Source organism: Dryobates pubescens, chromosome 11 (genome assembly GCF_014839835.1).
Source record: "Dryobates pubescens isolate bDryPub1 chromosome 11, bDryPub1.pri, whole genome shotgun sequence".
Taxonomy (NCBI): domain Eukaryota; kingdom Metazoa; phylum Chordata; class Aves; order Piciformes; family Picidae; genus Dryobates; species Dryobates pubescens.
This window is the reverse complement of record NC_071622.1, coordinates 11,830,708-11,850,399: the sequence shown is the minus strand read 5'-3', so window position 1 is coordinate 11,850,399 and position 19,692 is coordinate 11,830,708. Positions and strand designations below refer to the sequence as shown.

Below are 19,692 nucleotides of genomic sequence, written 5' to 3'. Positions count from 1 at the left end.
ACCTTGGGAGATGGCAGGCTCCTTGAACAGTAGCATTCTGTATTTTGTCTCCTGCTGGTTGCACAGGAGATAGCCCTTGTCTGTCAGGTATTCACTCATCTCATGGCTTAACCCCTTTCATTACTTATAACACTTTCTTTATGCTGAAAATCTGTTAGAAATTTAAGAATCTGGCTGGTAGCTGTGGTAGTGGACAAAATGTAGAGCTTTGAAGGTTAGTCTTGCTTCCTCTGCATGGAGGTGAGACTGCTGCATGTGAGAAATCCAGGGCAGAAAGGCGACCGTTCTCCCACCTCATCACAGATCTCACCAAAGCATTCCAGCAACTGGTGGAAAAAAGCTGGGCCCTTACCCTTTTGCAGAACAGGTGCACAGTCCTCTTTCAGAGGAGGAAAAAACCTCAAAGCCTTACCCATAAGCAGTGAGCAGCAGTTACCTTCAGACTTCTTATCACTCCATTTTAAGCGACTTCATCACCCAGAGTTGTCACACTGATGGTAGGAAATGGAGTAAGCATAAAAATTGCCATGGTGACATTTATTTGAGGGCACAGTGCACAATAACTGCCCCTGTCTGAATAGCCTTCATGTGAATCTGTCTGTGGGTTACAAGGTTTTCCACTGGGATAATGGAAAACCAGTTTTTAGACTGTGCCTGATCTCTGCCACTCAATAAAAGAGTGGTGGAAAGTTAATAGGGTAGATTGGCAAGACTGGCCTGTGCTAGAAAAATGAAAGGTCTTTTGAAGAATTTGTGTTGCAGTGCCAAATCCATTGGAGTCTGAGAAAGCCATGGTGCTGGTCAGGGCTTCTGCCAGCTTCTAAACTACCAATTTTCACCTACTTAAACCTTTTATGGCCTTTTTTTCTGTGTGGAATGGATTTTCCAGGTAGCCTTTTGCCTGTAACCAGTTGGCATAAGAGCTTTGGAGAGCTCTGAAATCTGAGGGCTTGTCTAAGCTCCTGCCCACGGTATTAGGTTTCTGTACAGGATTTGGTGGTGGTTGCATGCAGCTGCTGGAGGAGAGCAACTGGATTCAGCTGAATGGAGGAGGGCTAGTTGTTGCATGTGTAACAAACTTTATTGAATGTGGCTATTAAATGTAACAGAAAGAATTCACACGAGATGCTTAGCTCTGTAATAACATCCTGCATAAATAGCCTGCCTCTCATCCCAATGGATCTGCTCCTGCTTTCTACACTTAAAATAACATCTTCACCAGAGGGATCTGCTGCTGACCAGGAGAATGTAGATACCTCTGAAGTGAAAATGGAGCTGTGCCACAGAGTGACTTGAGGGCTTGTGAACGACGCCGGGTCTCGCAATAGCTACAAGAAGCTTCCTAAGAAAACTTCCAGTCATTGTCCACATCATGATTTGAAATCAAATGGCAGAAGTAGTGGTTTTATTTCTGCAGTCTGTACTGGTCATATCTCTTAAGTGTGTTGTGATTCAGAGAAGAATTAATCAGCCCTCTGTAGCGTGTGAGTCTCTGCATTACCACGCACAGCGTGTGCTGATAGGACAGGAGGAAACAGCCTCAAGTTGCACAGGAGGCTTAGGTTGGACATTGGCAAATACATCTTCACTAAAGGGGTTGTCAAGCCCTGGAACAGGCTGCCCAGGGCAGTGGTACAGTCACCATCCCTGGAGGGATTGGGAAGCGGTACAGATGTAGTGCTGCAGGACACGGTATAGTGGTAGACTTGGTAGTGCTGGGTTAATGGTTGCACTTGATGATCTGAAAGGTCTCTTCCAACCAAAATGATGCTGTGATTCTGTGAAGTTTCCTTATCATATTTTACAGTTGGTCATGAGAGCTGTGTGTTCTGTGTTGGGACATTGTGGGGATTGTCCACACAAACTTGAAGGCTGAGTGTGCCCTCCTTCTTCCAAGTGGATTTATGCATCACGACAGGTTTTCTTTGATCAGTCGTTTCTGGCACTGTTTGCAGTCCAGCTTGCATCTGAACCGGTTGCCTATGGCTGGGAGTAGGTTTGAGAAATGAAAAAATGTAAACAAAAGCTAAGTATATCAGCATGAGAGAAAGTGGAAGTTGTCTTGATTGTGCTTTTCCTTGCAGACCCTCAGCAGCTGACCTTTGTTGTCATCTGCTCTGTGTAACTGTTGAGAGATTGTCCCTCTTTGAGCTGAGCCAGGGTTGCTCCAATGCCTGTCTGCTGTGTCCTGCAGCCCTTCATCTGAGCATCACACAGCTGGCTGCCATAGCTGCATATACACACACAGCTGCATGTCACACAACTCTGCTGCTGTTTATTTTCACTGCCATTAGTGACTCCTTTTGCAGAAATCCTGCCTGACTACAAGATGCAGCTTTAAGGGAATGAAATGTGAGGAGACATGAGGTATTTCCCCTCCTGCCATCTCATTCCCTTGAATCATTCATCAGCTTTGAGAGATGCTGTATGTTTAATGAAGGACCTTTAATTGCTGTTTGTCTCTGAAGCTTCAGGTCAGTAGTAAGAGTTGTTTCAGCTTCAGGTCAGCTGCTTGTTAAAGGTTCAAACTGATAGTTATTTGAACTGGCCTGAATGCTTGTGCACAGCTGGGTAGGCTGGGGTTCTGACAAGCTCTCAGCACTTACCTAAAGTTCTCTGAGTCTTGTCTCTATGGTAAATACGTAAAACACCATGAAAACATTGACATTGGGCAAGTAGACTTGTTGTCAAGAGGTGTTAGGACTCCTACTAATCTCCCTTCAGAGGGAAAAAAAAATTCTCCCTCCATACAAACTTGGCTACTACCTTAGTTACTCAGCTGCTTGGCAGCTCCTTACTGGAAATAGTAGGAACAGAGTATGGACCCTAATAAAGTCAATGAAAGTTTGGCAGGTACTTCAGTAAGCCCTTGATTTCTCCATAGGAAGATTGTAGTTCGAAAAAGGAGCTCTGGCACATGCCAGAGGTGCTCTTGTTGTCATCACTGGGATGGAGGCTTATTTCTGGTTTTTATCGATGGCTGGTTCTCAGAGAGTGCTTTTTGGCGGAGAGACTGGAGGCGCGGATTTAACTTTTGTGTAGTTTGGTTGGCCTGAGTTCTTCTAGTTCTGACCTTTGCACTATATCTAAAGACAAGATGCTCCATCTGGTTGTAGAAGATCTGTTGGGAACTAAATGCCAGTAGAACACCCATCAGCTCTTGGAAGACAACTTTCTGACTCTGCCCAATGCCTGCTTTTTGGAAAGCGTTCTCCATTTGCGAGCGCATTTGGAAGAAAAGAATTGTTGTACGCTTGCAATGGAAGATTCAGAAAGGTTCCCATCTGATAGCAGTACCGGCACTGCTCCCTAAATACTGCTAAACTGCCATCAGCTGGCGTGAGGAATTTCACCCTTTCCATGGGGATGGGTTTGGCACTGGCTGCTCCTTTCCTTGTTCCCTGCAACACTTTTTCTTCGGTTGTTTTGTGAGTAGGGCATAACTGTTCCTATTTTTCCCCACCCTCCTTTCTTTCTTTTTAAATTAAGCTCTGTATTTAAAGAATAATAAGGTACAAGTTGTCATTTAGAAGAGAGAAAGGGAGCTTTGTGGATATTTATAACATGCCTAATGGCATTTCAGAGCCCCGAGGAAAAACAACCCTGTCTCAAATCATCTCCAATCCTGAGCTGTGTTAGATGTGGCAAGCAGGCAGCGATGCTCTTCTGGGTTCAGCAGGGGAGGATGTACCAAGAAGGGGATTTTTTCCAAGCTGTTACTTAACTGGTATTAGCATCTGAAGGCACAGAAGGCGTGACCTTTAATCCTATGTGTAGACTAACTGATCTGCTTGCTTGAATGCCTCATTGTCATGTTGCAGAATAGAAAGGATTGCATCAGACCAGTGAAAGAAATCTTCTGCCACCAGAACTTGCATAGTGAGGTGTGTGGCTGAATGAGCCCATCCCACACAGGACATCTACAAACTCAGAGCTTTCAGATGCACCCCCCTGATCTTGCCTCCAACTCCTGTCCAAAACTGCACCCATCAATGGGTTACCCTCCAAAGCACAAGCCTTCCTACAGGAACTGATAAATAGTATAGAACCTTAGAGTGGCCTTCCAGAACCTGAAGGGGACCTACAAGAAGCTGGGGAGGGACTTTTTATAATGGCTTGTAATGGTAGGATGAGGGGGAATGTATTGAAGCTTGAGCAGAGGAGATTTAGACTGGAGATTAAGAAGAAATTCTTTACAGTGAGCATGGTGAGACACTGTAACAGGTTGCCCAGGAAGGTTGTGGATGTCCCCTCCCTGGAGGTGTTAAGGCCAGGTTGGATGAGGAGGCCTTGAGCAACCTGGTGTAGTGGAAGGTGCCCCTGCCCATGGCTGAGGGGTTGGAACTAGATGATCTTTTAAGGTCCCTCCCAACCCAAACCATTCTATGAATCTCAGAATTGTTTCGGTTCAAAAAGACCTCTATGATCATTGAGTCCAACTGCCAACCTAACATCACCATGGCCATTAAACCAGGTCCTGAAGTGCAAAAATGTATCTCCCAAAGTACAAAAGAAGTACTACTGAAGTGAGAAAGGGCAGCCCTGGCTTTCTGTCTTCCCAAAAAGTGTAAGTGGTCCTAGTTACGTGTGGACTTTTGGTCAGTCACTTCCAGAGCAATCCAAGCAGCGGTGTTAAATGAGTTTTATGAGGCATTAGTGGAAGAGGTTGGTGGGGTTTGTTACATCCATATGAAAAGTTGGAGCCAAGAATGTAAAATGAAAACTGAAGATGAAGAGCACCGGAAAGCAGAACAGGGTTTGTGAAGTGACCAAGTGTATACGTGATACCGTGTAAAGTCCCAAAGAGTCTTCAGGCTGAATTGGTAACATACCTCAAAGTTTTGAAGTTACAGCTGTTGGGAGAGGCTCTGCAGAGGTCAGCCACGCAAGAAGGTTGGCTGAGAAATCATCTGAATAGGTGGTACAAAGGCTCAAAAGCTACGCTGCAGGTTTGGTTGCAGTGAGTGTCTTGTATTCAACGTCCACCTAGCTTGGGAGGTGGACTTGCAGCATCTGCCTCAGGGAGAGTACTGAAGCTGTGGAGCTGATACATCAGAAAACCAGCTTGCAACTGCTCTTTGTGAGGAGAGCACTTGGTCAGGCTGCAGGGGTGGTGGGGCTGCGTCCTGACACGTGTTCCAAAGGATACCAAAGCAGACATGAAATATTAACGCTGTGGTGTTCTCTAGTGGTGATTGACAGCTCCAGACACAGAGATGGCATGTTACTCTGCCAGCAGCCTGGGGAAAGCTGTTCTGACATAGCCAGCCCACTTGGCAGCCGAGCCGTGGCTGGCCCGCAGCGCCTGATGACTCAGTTAAGTCCTGGAGTTGTTATTGCAGTGGAAGAAGTCGTTCTGTTCTTTAATTCCTTTGTGCAGCCCATGGATCAGTTGGATATGAGCCAAGGCCTGTTGTTAGTAGAAATGATCCTGCGGAAGTCTTTTGGGGCTGGGCAAGTCGTGACTGTAGATTCTGCGCTGGAGCTAATGGTCCAGAAGGGTTTTCTTTTGCCATGAGAAAGTCTGCTAGCAGTTCACAATGTAGTTTGCTTGGTTATGGCTCAGCCTAGTAGTTGGAGACGCTCTCTCTCTCCCTCTGCTAGCCCACCCACATGAGCAGGACACTCACACCTCCATCCTTTTTTGTCCTTGGAGATTTAGCACTTGTTTTCCTAACCCAGAGCCCTGATCTTCACATTTCTGCTGCACACTCATGCTAGAAGCCTTCATCCTTCTCACTCATCTTTTGTCAGCCTATTGCTCATAGGTTTGTTTTGCTTAGGTGGGGGTAGGGTTCCTGTGCTGGTTTTTGGGAAACCAAGGTCTAAGGACAAGCAACAGGGGTTTTATTTTCCATCAGGATAGGTTTTTGGTTGGATACCATGATAAATGATACAGCCCTGGGCAGCCTGATGTTGGAGATGTCCCTGCTCACAGCAGGGGGGTTGGACAATGTGGTTTGTGAGAGTCCTTTCCAACCTGATGCAATCTGTGAATCTGTAAATAAATGCAAGTTGAAGTTGTGCCAAAAATCTGCCTGGAGGGTTAATGTCTTTAGGATGGACAAACACATAACTTGTGAGAGTCTGTTGTGCTCCAGGAGCTTGCATAAATGTGCTTCACAGAGGGTATTGTGGTTTCCCTTAATTGTGTTTTTGCTTAAGTAGAGATTGGGGCAAGTTGGAGACACTCAGTGTTACTTGTTACTGTTGGAAGGCAAGCTTTGTCAGGAGAGGTGGATTGTGGAGCCTGCTTCTGGATCTCAGTGTCTTCCCTGTATTATCTCACCTGGAATCAAGGGAGCAGAAATGCATCTCAGTGTAATTCAGAGGAGTCATCCAGTCGTCATTCCCCCCCTCTTGCTTAAGGGTATTAGATTTTCTATTTCCAGCACTCTTCTGGTCACGAAAATCCTCATGCAACCTGATGTCGAGCCAGGTATTGAAAGCCATCTTTCAAATTAATTCTCCACCTTTATAAATCAACACTTTCAATGTGGAGGTGAAGCTGCTGCTACATGCAGGAGAAGTGCATGAAGGTGTTGCAGTTTTTGAAGCCATTAATTAGGTGGGATTTGGTGTACACAGGGGTCTGCAAGAGGTGAGGTCAGCTGGAGGGGTTCTTTAGTCGCTGTTCAATGTTCGTGCTTGGGATTGCGCTGGGACTGTGCTGGGTGTTTGAGGATTCGCTGGCCTCTAGTGGTGAAGCTGGGTTGGAGCGCCAAGAAGCAACTGCTTAGCTCTGCGCAGGCACTGGGTCAGCGTGTGTGCTAAAAGGAACTAGTGTTACAAAGCGCTTCGGGTTTGAACGCTGGTTTTGCCTCATAGGCTCCCGGAACAGCTGAAGGAGGTCCTGGGCTTCTGTGCAGCAAGCCCCTTGATGTTTGCAGGGTCTGTTTTAGAGCCCTTAGAGGTAGTTCCAGGACGTCAGGAATCTAGAGCTTAGACAATGCCTGATTTTTAGATCATGTAAGTGTAGACTGGTTTGGGATAGAAGGGGCCTTAAAAGTCACCTAGTCCAACCCTTCTGTGGTCAGTGGGGACATCTGCAACTAGAGCAGGTTGCTCAGAGCCCCATCCAGCCTGCCCTTGAACACCTCCAGGAATGAGCCATCTACAGTTTCTCTGGTCAATCTGTGTCAGTGTCTCACCACCCTCACAGTGAAGAATTTGCTCCTAATAGCTAATCTTAATCTACCCTTTTTCAGTTTAAAACCATTACCCTCATCCTGTCACTGCACTCCCTGATAAAGAGTCCCTTTCCATCTTCCTTAGTGGCCTCTTTAAGTCCTGAAAAGCCACAATAAGCCCTCTCTGGAGCCTTCTCTTCTCCAGGCTGAACAACGCCAACTCTAAGTCTGTCTTCATAAGGAATGTGTTTCAGTCCCTTTGTCATCTTCATGGCCCTCCTCTGGACCTGCTCAGGCAGGTTCCTAAATGCTGCTGGTGGGATGCTGATTCTCTGTGATCAATGCAAGTAGAATTGTATCAAACTGGAGTGCAAGATTAAAATGAAACTTAATGTTACAAGGCAACCAGAACTTAACCTCAAGGCTTTAGGAAGAGATGACTTGAAACTGTTTTCTGAATCTATACAAATGGTGCTACCCTAGGCTCTGTTACCTACATATAGCGTTTCTGTGTCCTATAAAGAGATGTTTATGAGCTGACTGCACACTTGAGTTCTTTGGCCTTCTCCACACCCAGTCTTCCCATACCACTGATAAATATGCCTTACTGCTCCACAGCTCTCTCTGCCTTTGGGTTTGGCTGCATGGCAGTGAAATCTGTCCATGGCACTCGCTCATGTGCTTTCCTTTCCCAGCCTTGGGGAAAATGTGTTGGTGAGAGGCACAATGTGATACATAGCTCAAGATGGGGAGACTTAAGGGAAATTGATTTTAAAATAAGTTTTAAAAGATCTGCACTGTAAGCCAGACTTGTTGGATTTTTATTTTGGTTTGGTTTTGTTGGTGGTGTTTGTTATTTGAATTTCTGTCAGTACAGCAGCTGTGGCTAAATGCAAGTGCTGAAAAACTCCTACCTAGCAACAATTTAATCAAGTAGTTTCCCTACCAGAAGATGCTAGTATGCCCTTCTTAATTCTATACCCATCCCTTTGAATTTTTCTCTCCCTTCCTCAAGCCTTTTTCTTCCCTTCTTTTTTGGTCTCACAGTTGTGTACTAGGAGATGTTAGGCTATGGTTGGACTCAATGATCTTAAGGTCATCAGGCGATTCTATGATTCTAAGCCTGCTTTCCTTGATCCCCATCTTCCTCCCTGAGTCTCTCTATCCTTAGTCTCAAGTAATCCACTTTATTAAGACTTAGGGTATATTCATGTCCCCACACCTTTTAACCTCTGTTTTGAGAAGGGAATGGAGGGTGAACAAAGTTTTCTTGATCTCTTGGTCTTGTCTTTTGATTATATTTCAGTCTTGGACAAAGGCATTTGTAGTCATCTCGGGTGTTGCCATTTTTGTAAGTCAGGCTGTAGATAAATAAGTATTCACAGTGTACCTTGCACAGTGTTCCACATGGGCACCTCCCAGGGTTAGCATTTTGTCTCTTAATAAGCTGAAACAGACATTGCTAATACAGTTCTCAGGCTTGGTTCACATCTGCTTGCAGAACAGCAGCAGCAAAGAAGGCGGTTGCTGACACATGCTAATGGTTTGGGCCTTGTGGTTCTCTGTCCACAGATGTGAAAGGACCACCTACACACAGGCTGTCCTGTGGCCAGTCCCCCTACACCGACACCACAACATGGGAGAGGAAATACTGCATCCTGACAGACAGCCAGCTGGTGCTGCTCAACAAGGAGAAAGAGGTGAGAGAAGCTCACTTTGGTCACTCGGGATTTGCCTTTTGGCCTGTATTTGTCAAAGAAGGCAGCAGCATTTTTCTTCTCTCCTTTGTTTTGTTCACAAGTTTACTGAAATGTGTAGAAGAGGGGATCCTGGTTGCATGGAAGAGGTGGTAGCAAACTGTGTGCATCCAGAACTCCCTCCTGGAGTTTTATGGCTTGTGTTTAACTCTGCCACTACATCTACCTATGTTATTGCTGCTCTTAGTGGCAGTTAAAGCCACCACAGCTATGTAAACCAGCCTCCTCACATCAGTGCAGGCATAAAAGTAGGGAAAGTGCATTAAAAGTAGGGGAAAAGGGGCTGGTTTGTTTCTGTGTCAGGGCAGAGGAGGTGTGTCCAACCTCCATGCTGTGCAGTCATCCTTGCTGCAGGCACAAGGGAAATGGTTTGAGACAGAGGTTTGCCTCCTCTTGCTAAATGCAGAAGAAAGATTGTGTGTCCCTCAGCATGGATACTGAGCTACATCAACCATCTTTGCTTTAATTCTGAAATGAGTCTGTGTGTGTGTATGTATAGCATGTAGTGCTTGGCACTGTGCCTTGCTATGGAGGTAATGTCAATATGGTTACAGAACAGGTGTGGTTTAGCTGATTGAAACACTGAACAAACAAATGCTGGTAATTCCCTTCTCCTAGATTATGTCATGATATGTTTTGTCTTGAGATACTGTATGTCTGCAGACTGTCACCAATCCTTGAGCTTTGGAATCATTTGATAATGCTCCTGGGTTGGTTTGCTTGTTTAGTTATTCTGCTGTAGATTTACCCTGTTTGAAAATAAATATTTCAGGGGGAATTGTAAACCAAGAATGTTTTCAAGCTTCTGGGCCTACAAGAAGGCTGGGGAGGGACTTTCCAGGATATCAGGTAGTGATAGGACTAGGGGGAATGGAATGAAGCTGGAGGTGGGGAGATTCAGACTGGACGTGAGGAAGTTCTTCACCGTCAGAGTGGTGAAGCCCTGGAATGGGTTGTCCAGGGAGGTGGTTGGGGCCCTGTCCCTGGAGGTGTTTAAGACCAGGCTGGGTGAGGCTTTGGCCAGCCTGATCTAGTGTGAGGTGTCCCTGCCTGTGGCAGGGGGGGTTGGAACTAGATGATCTTTGTGGTCCCTTCCAACCCTGACTGATGCTATGATACTAAATGGATTTTGTTACATCTAAAGGCCCACGAATTTGAGGCTAATACCATAGCTTCCTACATTTGGAGAGGATCTGACTCGTTTGTTTTCTTAATTCTTCTGAAGCTTCTGTGCACAGGCCGCGAGGAGGAGACCTGTTTCTGGTGTAGCACTAAATATTACTCATCTTCAGCTGTGAACAGGTTTATTTACAAAGGCTGAAACATTTCCTCACATAGGGGGAGAGTAGGAGGAAATGATTTAGAGGAGGACGTGAGTTATTAGAAGGGAACAACATCAATGCCAGTGTGTAGGAGGGGTGATCAAACACAGGGAAAATGGAAGGCCCATAGCATGATGTTTGTTTACTATGTAATTCTTTGTCTAGTCTGGCAGGACTGTCACCTAAAGAACTAAAGTACGTACTGAAGAAACTTAAGGACATGTGAGAAGAACTCTTAAAACTGGACTCTACCAGCACAACTGGGCTTGAAGGGTGCATCTCATTAAAGAAATGGAATTGCAAACACTGTCTCATATCACAAATAATTATCTGGAGGTGGTAAACATGAATTAATGAGTTCTTAATTTCTCCTGCCACAGTCAGTTAAAAGCATTTTGCTGGGAGTAAGATGAGTCTTTTACCTAGATCCTGAGGAGTAAATATGGGAAGTCTGATGTATCACTGGTGTATGAACTCATTATATACTACAAATCTGCTCTTGTTTTCTGTCAGGAGCTGGAAAAATTCCATAGCGAACTATACAGGGCCTGGGTTTGAAGTACAGCAGTTACCCCCAAAAAAGTCAAGCAGCAGGGTAAACCTGTGAGGCATGCTCTCCAAGGAGCCTGTCTGCACTATCACAGAGAGAAACAAGTTGTTTTGGGAAGTGCTGCATGCAAGATGGGCCAAGCAGACATGCCTTTGGTGCAGGTGTGACTCCACATGCTGAGAATGACATTTGCTTCAGAAGCAAGTAGCTGCAGTCAGATTTGCCATTCTGATTTTTAAGTAATTTGAGACTACTGTAAGTGAAAGGAAAAAGGGAATCCCTCACAGAGGCATCAGTGCTCTGTAGGATAATAAAAGGTTGTTTTAATCTGTCTTTGGAGTCTGTACACAGGGCAGTGTACAAACTATTCCTTATAGAAACACAAAACATAGAGGAGTAGAACTGCTAATTAAGAGAGACATGGAGCTAATACTCTGGATTTGCACTTTCTTCTAAGTTTTCTTAGAAGTATCCCTTGTAGCTTTCATGAGAAAGAGAAGAGGAGGTGGCTCAGGTAAATTGTACTTGGCAAGTCATTCTGAGTTGAAGGAGGCTCTATGTAATGTGATCTAGAAAGAACAGTGAACAAAGGCCTACGGCAGCGCTGGGGAGAGATGCTTAGGAAAAGCATAATGATTGAAAAGTATGTAGGAGGGCAATCAAAAGAAGCCCTTGGGTGAGACCACAGGTACAGTGAGCCTAAAAGCAAAAGACCAGGTGAATGAGGAACAGGGAGGTTACTTGAGAAAATTTGAGATTATGTTTAAATGATTGGAAAGGTGATGTTAGAGGAGTTTTGTTGACCTGAAATGAGGTGAAGACGGAGATGGAGCTGGAGCTGGAGAGGTTCCTGTTGTGAATGTGGAAATCGCTGATAGAGTGGATAGGTCAGAATTTCTTTGGGCTGCTGAAGAGGATCTTAGAAACAACGTGAGGGACAGAATGATACCCATCAGTAAGGGGGTGGGGGGAGAAGGAAGAGATGTTAACAGCAGAGTGTCCTTGCAGCCAAAAGCACTTGCGTCATCACAAGAGTGGTGTCTATTGAAAACTAAGTCTGAAGCATCTCATTTAACTCTCCGTGCATCTACTTTATGACTTCATGGAGTAAAAAAACCAACAAGCTTTAGCTCATGTGAAATTGAAAGGCAGCAGAAATGTTTGATGTTTGTTATAGTTTGTAAAATCATTAGGCAAGTATGTATGTCAAAGCCAAAAAGTAGGAAAACACATGTAGAATGCAAACAGGCAAATTAAAGAGGTCTTCATTGGTTTAGGCACATTTCTAGGTAGTGCTATTAAAATACAGCCTTTTGAGTTTCACAGATTCTTAAGACTGAGAGAACAATACAGAAATTAATAGCAGTAAGAAAATTCCTTTCTTATCCCACCAGTAGGGATTTACAGTCAAGGCATCTTGGATAGAGTATGTGCAAGAGAGATTTTGTGCTGTTTAGACAACTAGAGTAGGTTGGAAAGCAGAGAAATTTCAAGTTACAACTTGATCCCAAAATATCTTTAATTACTTGGACAAAAATAGTTTGACAGTATCACCTTCTGCAGTGTAGAAAAGTATTAATTACTTGACACCTTGTCAACTTTATCAAATGAAAATAGGTGAGACTGAAGAATGAAGATTGTTAATGAAGGGAAGAGCCCAAAAAAAAGTAAGTAGAAAGAAAATTAATCCCTGTAGGGAACTGAGAGACAACTTAGCAAATAAGGAGTCATGAGTGACAGGAGATGTGCAGTTGCTGCAGCATGTCTAGGTGTGGCAATACCTAGCAGCATCTTCCAAGACTGGGAGAACAGGTCTAGATTGATTTGCTTACAGATCGGTATTTTTGTCTATGAGGAGAATTGCTTCCCACTGTCAGGAAGGTGTAGATACTGTCATCATTTGTGAAACCTGTTCCATAGGGCAAGAGCTGAGAGGGTATAATAAAGCATCTGCAAAATCAGTGCCATTTAAACAGGGAAAGGGAATGAGTTAGTGATTATGAAGAGTGTTTTCAGCTAGATAATCCATTGCGCAGCACTTCTGTGAGGGATGTGACACAAATGGCTGCATCTGGGTTTGGGCTGCTTTTTAGTTAGTCTTTGTCTGTAACTTGGCTGCTGTCCTGCAGAATCTTTTCATTTTGTGTTCAGTTGGAAATGAAGATGAGCAACACTTCTCACTCTGCTAGACTCTTCCTTCTTCCTCCCTGCACCCAAAACCTCGTCTTTCTTCTTGGATTTAAAGGTGGTTTTAATCAAGGGCAAAGGAGAGTAAAGACCTGCATTCACCGTGACAAGATCTACTCTTTATTGGTGGTGGTGACAGGCCAGCAGCAGGACATCTCTGATGTATTTTCCTACTCTTCCATCTCCTCTGACTGACAGCAGTAGAGAAGCAACAGCAGTGATCCCAAGGGAAAATAGCAAAAGCAAACACTGCTGTGTGGGGGCCCAGGGGAGGTTCTTCAGAAATGCCATTCTCAAAAGACTTGTCACGCTGGTATCTTACAGCAAATATGTTTTACCTGTAACTGGGAGTTTCTCAAAGCTAAGAAAAGATTTGCTTCAATTCCCAAAGAAATTTAATTATTTATTTTCCCTACACCCAAAGAAATGCTTGTTGTCAACATTTTTAAAGTGGATTTCTAGGTTGGAATTTTAGCCAGATGATAACTTTCTGGAAGAAGCTAAAAATGGAAATGAATCATCTAACTTGTTTTGTTGATGTGATTCCAAACTTCCTGACTATTAGTTCAGAAGAGATTGCAAGTTCTCAAGTTTTGGTCTGAAATCAATCTTTCCAGTCTTGAAAAATCTCTCTGCAATGAAGAATTTCTTTTTCCTATTTCTTTCTTTATTTTTTTTTAAAGAGCCTAACTCAGTTTTCCTTTTAGAGGCATTGATGTTTCTTAAGTTCTTACTCTTCTTTCTTCTGAAATCTCTTCATCAGACAACCAGAAATCCCAGTTATAGCAGTTTAGACTTAAAAGCCAAAAATCATGTTCAGTGGCAGGTGAGCTGTGATGCTGTTCAAGAGTTTTAGTCTTGAGCCCCGAACTCATCCTCATTAAACTCTGAAATTTGCCAGCAAAATGTGATCTATGATCAAAATTGTCATTATTGACAAAATTACCAGCGTTGGGACTGTCCCTGTGTACCTACCCTCATGTCCCAGAGTTACGCTGTTCAGAGTCCAGCCTTCAAACATCATCTTCAGTGCTCTAGGTCAGGCAATTCCCAGGTTGACAAGATCTCAGCAAGACAGAAGACAGGATGGCAAAGCTGGATGGAAAGAAAAAAAAGGGGTGGGGGAGTGTGTGTGTGTGAAAGCCTAAATTGCCATTAGAGTCCTGACTCTGCAAGACATCATTCCCTACAACCCTTTACTGAACTGCTAGCTGCAGCAGCAGGGGCTGGAGGAGGGTCAGGAAGATTGCAGATGTTTGGCCTGGTGTTTACATGAGATTTGTGTTGAGCACTTGCTTGTGTTTTAGTGTCACCAAACCTGTGAATCTGCTTGCCCTACCACAGAGCAGTTTATATACCTATTGAAAAACATGTCCAGCCCTAAGAGATGCAGAGCTGTTCCCCAAGCTCATTTTTCACATTAACATGAGGCTCTAGTTCTATGAGCAGGCAAATCTTACACTAAGCAATAAATATTGGTCCTGCAGTCTTGGAGTTCTCCTTTGGTCAATATACAATGAGGCTCTGGCTTTGGAGGAGTGTCACTTAAAATAACAGAGCACTGTTAAGTCAAACTTAAGGAGGGATCTTTGTGAGTTACTTTAATCTCACCCATGAGATTGTGGGGTGTTTGTATATCCTCCGGTATAGACAAGCTACGTAGCATTAACATGTTGTTCCTTATACATTTGATAGAATTATTGAGTGAAATAATTCAGATTTTTCTCAAGACACTTTAAATACTCTGACAAAAGCAGGCTTTTTAGCTGGTGTGGGCTGTACTGCGCTAGATGGATGTAGCTACACCAGTGAAGTTTTTTGTTAGTGTGCAGCCTAACCACGTTTTCCTAGCCTGGGCAAATCTTAAGTACAAAATGCTAAGTGACCCAGAATTAGGACCTGAGCTCTCAGACAGTCTTCCTGTTAATGGCTCAGTTTGTCTTTGAAGATAATTCCTATCTCTGGCATGCAGGAGTAGATTTGGGTTTGACACTGACTCCAGTGTGCTGCAGCCTGTTTGCTTTTCCCAAGGACACAAAGGACGGTGTGGCCTCAATCACCATTCTCCTCCTCACCCTCTGCAGCAAGTCACTGCATCCATAGCATCCACTTGGCTCTCCTTGCTGTTCCTGTATACACTGTTATCAGGGTGGTGGTAGTGCTGCTTTTCCTGTCAGTGGATTAAAAGAATGTTTCTGCACATCATCCCATGTCCAAGAGTATGCAGAAAGATACTGAAGCTTTATACTTGAAAGAGAAGTGTCTGTATTAATTTTCCAGTTAAAAGATTGGACAGTGGAGAAATGTACCCTGGAGGAGGTGTGTTGGTATGGAGCTATCAAGTACGTGTAGGTGCAGCAAATTTAGTGAGAAAGGAGGATCACAGAGTGGTAGCTCCATGCTTTTAAGGTGTGCTGAAGGCAGGTGTATAGTGTGATTGTTGGGGAAGAGCTGTTCTGGAAATACAGCTTGCAGCATACCACCAAAAACTGCTGTGAAGGCAATCAGAAGAGGTGGTGGAGCGGAAGAGTGTTTAGAAGGGAGAAAGAGTCAATGGAGTCTCCAGATGAAAACTGTAAATCTAATATGTGAACTTGAGTGAATGAACATGGCATAAACTACCAAAACTGAGTCTCTGCTTAATTTTCTAATATGCTTTAACACAGAGATGGTTTGGCAAAGGAGCTGCTATAAAACTCTACCAAAGAAAGTAGCTGTAACAGAATCATGCAAGGGAAACCTGAAGATCATTGAGTCCAACCCCCTTGCCAAAGCAGGGTCACCTAGGGCAGGTCACACAAAGGTGCTTCCAGATGGGTCTTGAAAGATTCCAGAGAAGAAGACTCCACAACCTCTCTGATCAGCCTGTTTCAGTGTTTCATCACCCTCGCCTTAGAGAAGTGTCTCCTCGTGGTAAGGTGGAACTTCCTGTGCCTCAGTTCGTATCCATCGCACCTTGTCCTATCTCATGATAGAGACTGCCCCCTTCTTCTTGACACCCACCCTTCAGACATTTATAAACATTAATAAGGTCTCCTCTCAGTCTTCTCTTTCCCAGACTAAACAGCCCCAGATCTCTCAGCCTTTCCTCCCATGACGTGTTCCAGTCCATCATCCTTGTAGCCTTTCTTGGACACTCTCCAGTATATCCCCATTGCTCTTGAACCGAGGAGCCCAGAACTGGACACCATACTCCATATGTGGTCTCACCAGTGCAGAGTAGAGGGGGAGAAGAACCTCCCTTGACTTGCTTAATGCACCCCAGGAGACCACTGGCCTTCTTGGCCACAAGGGTACATTGCTGTTCCATGGATAATAATAACCAGTAACCACACTCTGGGGATTTGGGAAACTTGTTTTGAGAAATGAACACTACTTGCAGGGGACAAAGAGACCAGCATAGGCACAAACAGCATTAAAAAATGACCTTAAGAGAATGCTAAGTACTTAAGAGTCAGGAAATGCCAGCACTGGTTTGTGAGAGCCATTGTAGCACAGCCCATTTCCAAAATAGTACAGTATCTGGTACATCTTTTACAACCTTCAGTAGGAATGAATAATAGCTTGCTGTTTGCTATTAATACTTGATTTTCAGAGATTAAGATTAAAGATCTGAAGCGATAAGCAGCACCAGGAAGTATGGCAGGGGCTTCTATTCCTTAAGCTACAAGCTGTCTCTTTCTTAGCTGTGTGAGAACAAATTGCCATGCTGCGTGTCTCGCAGTTGTGCTGCTGAAGCCAATGTCTTTATCACAAGTGTGATGAGATTTTTGGGGCACTGAGGGGTTGTGCCTACCCCCAGCCCCTGGATGCTGCATCAAGAATAGTGTGGCCAACAGGAGCAGGGAAGTAACTGTGCCCCTGTACTCTGCACTGCTTAGGCCACACCTTGAGTACTGTGTCCAGTTCTGGGCCCCTGGGTTTAAGAAAGACATTGAAACACTTGAACGTGTCCAGAGAAGGGCAACAAGGCTGGGGAGAGGCCTTGAGCACAAGCCCTATGAGGAGAGGCTGAGGGAGCTGGGGTTGTTTAGCCTGGAGAAGAGGAGGCTCAAGGGAGACCTTATTGATGTCTACAACTACCTGAAGGGTGGTTGTAACCAGTTGGTCTCTTCTCTCAAGAAACCAGCACCAGAACAAGAGGACACAGTCTCAGGCTGCACCAGGGCAAGTTTAGGCTGGAGGTGAGGAGGAAGTTCTTCACTGAGAGAGTCATTCACCATTGGAATGTGCTGCCCAGGGAGGTGGTGGAATCACCATCCCTGGAGGTGTTAAAGAGGGGATTGGACGTGGCACTTGGTGCCATGGTTTAGTCATGAGGTCTCTGGTGACAGGTTGGACTTGATGATCTTTGAGGTCTCTTCCAACCTTGGTGATTCTGTGATCTCTATCTCATCCCCAGAGCTCTTCCAGCTGGTGAATACAAGGGCTTACAGATCTCAGATATGGTAAGAGATACCAGAACAACAGCTTCAGGAATAAACAATTTATGTGTAAATAGCAAATCTGCAGGAACAAGCACAGATCAGGAGTACCATTAGCCAGGTGGTTACAGCATGAAATGCAGTAACTCAGGAGCCAAAATACCCAGTAATCCAGTAATTCATCAATAGTGATCTAAACTTAATACCTGAGTGTGCAAACCAAAACCATGCGCATAACTATGATGATCAGACAGGCCAGCAGGAAGCAGGACATGGCTTGCTCAGACAAGCAGCAGGACATCCCAGCTGATGGTTGGAACGAGCAGGTAGCTATCTGAAGTTTTTGTTTGTCTACCCTTCTTAGATGCAGAGTGGTGGATGCTTGAATTAGCAACCCATGGTGATCATGTAAACAAAATCAGGATGCACAGAGGTGTCCATGTAAATTCATAGACCTGTTGGGGTCTCTTTCCTGTCCTCCAGATCACTTTATAAGATTTTTTTGGGGTAGGACTTAGGAGTACACCAGGCTTATTTCTTGTTCCTAGACAGACAAGGGGACTGTACGGATTAGGCTCTTTTAGAGCTCTTGGCTGTTGACTGAATGCCCTGCCAGCTGTTGTGATAGGCATCATCATTTCCCACTCTTTTGCCAGCATAAGCACCTCTCTAGCAAAACGTAATTGCACAGGCAGGTGTTTAAAGGCAAGGTCAGGGGAGGAGCAAACCCTGAGGGATCAAGTTCTGCCAAACTTTTCAAGAAAAACAAGGTATTTATAGATTCAATACTGTTAAGAGAATTAGTGTGCAGAATTTTATTACTATGAAACAGTGATTTTTTTTTTTTCTTAAAGCCTTCAGCGGTTTCACTTCTAGGATGAGAAGGTATCCCCTTGGTTCATGTGCCCAGTGCAACCAGTCGAATATGCATTTTCCTCTGTCATGCTGTAGCTGATCACTGCAAAAATGCTTTTGTAATCTTAAAGGTTCTCATGTAGCCACCTGACCAGCAGCCTCTGCCTGCCTTTCCCAGCATGGAAGTGGGCAAGCTTGGATGGCAATGGGTTTAGCACTGGAGAACCAATTTCAGGAGGCAGGACTGCCTTTTTAGTCAGATGGGTCAAAGACGCTGTGACTTGATACCTCTGAATGAGTAGAAAATGAAGTTCTTATCCATATTAACAGTGTGGCCCCGTGGCAGATAACAGCTGTTGGCATCCTTTTCATGCAGGTGTTTATGGATGTGGTCCAGGATCTGCCCGCAGATGCTCTCAAGGGGAGATGCCTGCGCCGGACAGTGAGTGTCCCCTCCGAGGGCCAGTTCCCCGAATACCCACCAGAGGGGGCCACCAAACTGGGTAAGTGGGGAACTGGGCTGTGACGCATTGATTTTTAGTTCCTACCTTATTAGAGGGCACAGCTTCCTCAGCAGCAGCCCTGCAAAGGAGCATCACAGCTATGTGCTGGTGGTGCTGGAGGTCGTGCAACTGTGATGTTGTTTGTAAATGTCTCTAGCAAAACAGCTTCCAGGATTTATCCAAATACGAGTGAAGTTACCAGGAGATGCCAGAGAAACTGGGCTGTTGCTGTGCATGGGAAGGTTTGTAGCTGCAAGATCACTAGGCAGCCCTGGGATTTATAGCAGATAGCTGCTTCAGCAGGTTGATAGGAATGCAGCTTTTGCAGATAGCTGTCAGTGATTCCTGCTGGTTTTTAGAACTGTTAGGTGGAATTTGCTGTGCTTCATATTTTCACAACAAGTACTGGGTAACAGGTTTTTCTGTAGCTTACCTCATGCCTGTTCAGGGTGCAGTTCCTGAAAGAACCAACCAACTGCATGCTGCTGTTTGCTATAATTACACATGTTGAAATCCAGGGAATGCAAAAGAAAGGGCAGGTATTAAAATTACCATAACAGTTAAAAGCTCTGTTTCAGTACTTTCCCAAGTCCAGATTTGGCCCAGTTCCTCCTCTTTATTCCACCCCACTTGTGGTTGCATAAAGAACATCATTCCAGAAGAAAGGAAGAGTGATGGGAGGCAGCAACCACACACAAGTGAACTCCCCTTTCTGTTCTCAGCCTGTGCAAGAAGCTTTCTTTGGCAGAGGCAGATAGAATATAGGAGCAATTCTTCCTTAGTTCAGCTTTAAAAATACCAGTCTTGGGAAAGACTGAGCTGTGAGGGGAAAAAAAGCAAACATGCATCTGTAAGCAGGAAAGCAGCCTTGATGTGACTGTTGTCAAAGGTGAAGAGCAGGTGAGGTATTTTTCATTTCACAGGCTCAGCTGTTTTTTATGCTGAAGAGTTTTATTCTGTGAGT

At 44.6% G+C, this 19,692-nt stretch overlaps 1 protein-coding gene across 3 annotated transcripts in view; it reads left to right on the top strand.

Moving 5' to 3' along the window:
- The window catches only part of RASAL2 (RAS protein activator like 2), a 204,075-nt gene that overhangs the window by 91,736 nt on the left and 92,647 nt on the right, over nt 1-19,692 (top strand). For all 3 annotated transcript variants that reach the window (XM_054165589.1, XM_054165588.1, XM_054165587.1), the window contains exons 2-3: nt 8,703-8,830; nt 18,602-18,728. In XM_054165589.1, coding sequence (XP_054021564.1) covers nt 8,703-8,830; nt 18,602-18,728 — 255 coding nt within the window. The remainder of the gene's footprint in view (nt 1-8,702; nt 8,831-18,601; nt 18,729-19,692) is intronic.